The sequence below is a fragment of the Diadema antillarum genome, unplaced genomic scaffold, assembly GCF_040938485.1.
Source record: "Diadema antillarum isolate AM-2024a unplaced genomic scaffold, OU_Dant_1.0 scf00000030, whole genome shotgun sequence".
Lineage (NCBI taxonomy): Eukaryota > Metazoa > Echinodermata > Echinoidea > Diadematoida > Diadematidae > Diadema > Diadema antillarum.
Window position 1 is genome coordinate 404,389 of NW_027270919.1, and position 5,126 is coordinate 409,514.

Genomic DNA, 5,126 nt, shown 5'->3' on the forward strand with positions numbered 1-5,126 from the left:
GAGACCCATGTCATAATCTACAAGATTGTGTCATAAGATTTTTTTAAACAATCAAATTCTAATTTTAATTCATTAATTAATTATGCAAATTAAGCTCAAGATGATATTTTAGACTAATTAACAGCATTGAGGGTCTAATTTTTGATCTGTAAATCTGTTTAAACATATTCAACAATTGTACTTCACCACAAAAACTTGTTTTCAGAATTTCTTATGTATTTTTTTGTTTTTCAAGTTTTGTTTTTTTCTTTGTTTTTCATTGGAAATTGTCACTGACCACTTTTCTACCATAATTAGCACAAAAGTAATCAATGAAAGTGTTTAATCGTAAAAATAATCAGGTTTTTATGACTTACATGACAGAACACTGTTTTCCATAGGAAATGTACACAAATTCACAAAATTGTGCCCGTTTTGGGGCGACATTCCATTACAACGCGTGGCTTCACAAAAGTATGCATGGACGTTGCAAATTTGGTCTCAAAAGTTGTGCGAGATTTGAACGAAGAGAGTCAAGAAGCCTCGCGACGAGGCCTTTCGCGTTGCAGATTAATAGCGCGAAACGTCGAGGGGGGCGGATTCCTCCGGCCCTTTTACCCTTTTAGGGTTAAGTTGGACATCCTATAGATATGTCAAAGTTGGAAAGCATAATGAAACATTGGTAATGAAAACAGTCAAACATGATTTAAAATGATCTTTATTTCAACAAAACAAGTTTTAACAACATGTTTGAAAATGTGAACTGCTTTCGTTTCCTGAAGAAATTATGTCCAGTACATAAAAGGCCTGCTATATCTCCATTATCTTTATCAGTCCTTAACATTTTCTTTTCAGAATACGTCAGCTATGAATTCGGGTAATAAGTATTGTTTGATTTAACTTTCATCTTAATATGTCTGTTTGTTGTGTATGACTTTCAAATACATGTAATGGTATTTTGACTATTTAGATAAATATGAGGGACAAATGGAACACTTTGTCAGCTGGTCTTTCAACACACACACACAAAATGATAATCTGCCCTGGTGAACTTCATTCTAATCAAATTTTCGTTGCAGTTGAGTGGAATCTTAAAAAAAAAATGGGGCTGTTAAGGTTGCTGTAATGTTACCTCTTCTATTCTTCACGTGCCAAGACATGTCTAACTTGCCAGTGGTGGCATTCGAATGTATGAGGCTTCTGTCCAGTTAAGCCTTCAAAACTCATGATTACACAGTTTATATTTCCACAGAGTAATGTGGCTGTGGTAGATCAATTTAATATTCCCAGTTTACATGTATAATGACTGCATTGTTATATCTAGTGAGAGTTTATGATTGATCCTGAAATGAATGACAACTCTGACCCATTAAAGACTTTTTGAATTCAATGTTTGAACAATATTGATTACATGTATGTACACATGTCAAAGAATCTGCCTCAGAAAATCAACACTTTGATGTTCTGACATCAAAGTTTTCTTTATGCTAGGAGTCCACTGGGCCGGCGCCAGTTCGCGCCAGTTCGCGCCAAAGATTGTGTGATTGGCGCATAGTGGCTCGCTGTGGCGCCGAATTAATGTTTGCTCGGCATGTGTGTCGGCAAGTGGAATAAACTGGGTGTCATATGGCGTGCGCCAAATGCCACCTGCCTTGCTTCAAAATGGTGCACCAGTTCGCGCCATTACACGGCCATTTGATTCCAAATTTCACCATGTTGGCGCCATTTGCGCTGATGGACGGCTACTTTGCGCCACTTGGTGATTAGTTTGTGCCAAAGGTCGCAAAATTGGTTTAAACTTGCCGCCACTTTGCGCTACTTGCCGACAATATAAATATCGGCCATCGACTACCTTTTTCAGAACCTCTTCAGCTGCTGTGTCAACAACATCTCTACTAAATATTTACAATTTCAATATGTCCGAGGCTTTTGATAATGTTGGAGTGATGATGCTGCTCCATCAAAAGATCATGAGAGGTGCTGAGGTGGCCACTGCCTATCAACTTATGGTGGCCAATCCTGAAGAAGAAGAGCCTCGTAGGAAGAAAAGGAAGCACACGTGGTTTAGACCCATGCTCCACCCACAGCTGAGGGCCGAACATGGACAGTACCATACCCTCATGAATGAGCTGAGGGAGAATGACAAGAGGAAGTTCAAGAACTACACCAGGTTGTCCCCAGAGATGTTTGATGAGCTATTGATCAGGCTTACACTCCACCTGCAGAAGAAGGACACCCACTTCAGGAAGGCCATTCCCCCTGGTCTCAAGTTGTGCGTCTTCCTGCGCCATCTCGCCACTGGGGCCACCTATGCCGAGCTGGGTTACAACTTCCGAGTGGGCAAGGAAACCATCCAGAAGTTTGTCCCTGATGTAGCTAGAGCGATAGTGGATGAGTATGCTGCAGAAGTCATCTCCCTCCCCACAACCAATGAAGACTGGCTTGAGGTTGCAGGTGATTTTGAAGCCAGATGGAATCTTCCTCACTGTCTGGGAGCCTTGGATGGAAAGCACATCCGTATTCAGAAGCCCAACAACTCAGGCAGCCTTTACTTCAACTACAAGCAGTTCTTCTCGGTTGACCTGATGGCTCTCGTAGATTCAAAATACCAGTTCCTGTGGATCGATGTGGTTGGGGTTGGCCATCAATCTGATGCCCAGATCTGCAACAACAGTGAACTGAAGGAGTGCATTGATGCTGGCACTTTAGGCATCCCAGATCCAGCTCCTCTACCCCATGATGATGACAACCACCCTATGCCGTACTTTTTTGTGGGAGACGATGCCTTCGCCATGAGGACGTACATGATGAAACCCTATGGCCGTCGTAACCTTGACCAACAGCAGAAGATCTTCAACTACAGGCTGTCTAGGGCAAGGCGTGTTGTTGAAAACGCCTTTGGTATTCTGGCCTTGCGGTTCCAGTGCTTCCTTGGTCAGATGAGACAGGAACCAGACACAGTCCGCCTGCTCGTTGAAGCTGCCATCATGCTGCACAACCTCATCAGGAAGCGCTATCAGGCACTGGACGTCCGCATGTTGGACCAGGAGGATGCCCAGCACAACCTCATCCCTGGAGCTTGGAGAACTGCCGCCATCACAGAGGATTTGGACAGGCCCATCAGGGGAAACAGGGACAATGTGCTTGCCAAACGCCAGAGGGATACACTCAAGTATTACTTCAACAGTGCGGGAGCGGTTGCATGGCAGGATAAGATGGTCTAGACAACATTTTGTACCATGGTAGTACTTTTGCACAGAAGTAAAGACTGTCTTAGAAAACATTGATTGTGATATTGTATTTCACTATGGACTGGTGTGATGCACTAGTCTGGTTATAGGTATAAATAAGGAGTACCTGCACTCTGATTTCATTTTGACAGACACTGCTAGAAATCATTCTTTTATTGCTCATGTCACATAAAATGACATTTTGGTACACATTGATGTTGTTGAGAACTAGAGAACATGTTAGATTTAAAGAAATGTCAAAATTATATAACCATGTTGGCAAAGTAGCAACACAGAAAAGCATATATGGGGCTGTATAATATTTGCCGAGTGGCGAACACAAAAAAATAACGCCATGCTTTAACTTCGAATTCTACAAATATTCAGCACATTTTAGTTAAATTGTTTTTCATAGAACAACATTAAAATAAGATGCTTCTAGGAGGGAAGCAAACAGATGGGAACTCTATTGAAAGATTTTTCACCCATTACCGTGATACTCCAGATTACCTTTAACATAGTGCTCTTTGTCATATTGTATTGTATGAAAATTTTTGTCATATTGAATTGTGTTATGAAACATAGCTTTATTACATTGCAATAAAGCCCAACACTCATGACAATTATTTCTTTGTGTCAATATGTTCTATGAATGATAAAGGTCTAGTGCTGACATGTTATTTGTAGAAAGTAAAATTTATCCATGTTTAGCAGTTAAAAAATAGAATGTATATCAAATATTCCTAAACTACTAAAATACTTTTGCTGTTTTGGTAAATTATCAAGTAGCAAAAGTAAATAGTAATTTAAGGAAAAATACATGCATTAATATTTGGCAGTATTTAGTATTTCACTGTTAAACATTTAAGCCACTCTACCAAATGGCCCCGAACAATATATTATTCATGACAACTTTGTAACAAGACAACAATAAATCACAAATTACAATTTCATGGAATTTTATTGACATAAGGAAAATATGCATACATCACAAACAAAAACAATCATCCAACTGTCCAATAATATCCATAAACATATTAAAGCTCCATGAAAAGTGTCAACCATAGTAAAAACACAATGCTCATTAAGTGTCAAAAATAGTGACAAATGCAATGCTCCATAACCGTCAATAAAAACACTGCTATTCCTGTTCTATAAGTCCTTACTGGAGGGTTCTGCTTGTGTGGCTGTGTACTCTACTAAACTTATATACAACACCTTTATAACAAGACAACAATAAATCACAAATGACATTTTTTATGGAATTTTCATGACATAAGGAAATATGCATACATCACAAACAAAAACAATCATCCAACTGTCCAATAATATCCATAAACATATTAAAGCTCTGTGAAAAAGTGTCAACTATAGTAAAAACACAATGTGTAAAAATAGTGACAAACGCAATGCTAATCAACCGTTAATAAAAACACTGCTATTCCTGTTCTATAAGTCCTTACTGGAGGGTTCTGCCCGTGTGGCTGTGTACTCTACTAAACTTATATACAACACCTTTATAACAAGACAACAATAAATCACAAATGACATTTTTATGGAATTTTAATGACATAAGGAAAATATACATCACACACTTACAAAAAAAAATCACCCAACTATCCAATTACATCCATGAACACATTAAAGCTCCATGAATAAGTGTCTGCCATAGTAAGAAACATTGTGCTCATTAAGTGTCAATAATAGTGACAAACGCAATGCTCCATAACCATCAATAAAACACTGGTACTCCTGTTCTATAAGTCCTTACTGGAAGGTTCTGCCTGTGTGGCTGCGTACTCCCTCATGTAGTCACATGACTGGCTACCCCACACTGAAGTTGTCGGAGGATTAGCGTGCCACTGCCAGGGGTTGGGTCGCCACATTTGACCAGAAGTATCAACCTGGGCCTGGAGA

The 5,126-nt window shown here is 39.4% G+C and overlaps 1 protein-coding gene across 1 annotated transcript; it reads left to right on the forward strand.

Moving 5' to 3' along the window:
- The first annotated feature begins 521 nt into the window (after positions 1-521).
- Positions 522-3,816, forward strand: LOC139740893 (putative nuclease HARBI1). Its single transcript, XM_071651480.1, has one exon. The coding sequence runs from the start codon at positions 1,896-1,898 to the stop codon at positions 3,201-3,203; it is 1,308 nt and encodes a 435-aa protein (XP_071507581.1). The 5' UTR covers positions 522-1,895; the 3' UTR covers positions 3,204-3,816.
- Positions 3,817-5,126: the final 1,310 nt, after the last annotated feature.

Bases quoted from the DNA above. Each gene is read 5' to 3' on its own strand.
- LOC139740893 (XM_071651480.1), top strand. From the start codon at position 1,896: ATGTCCGAGGCTTTTGATAATGTTGGAGTGATGATGCTGCTCCATCAA.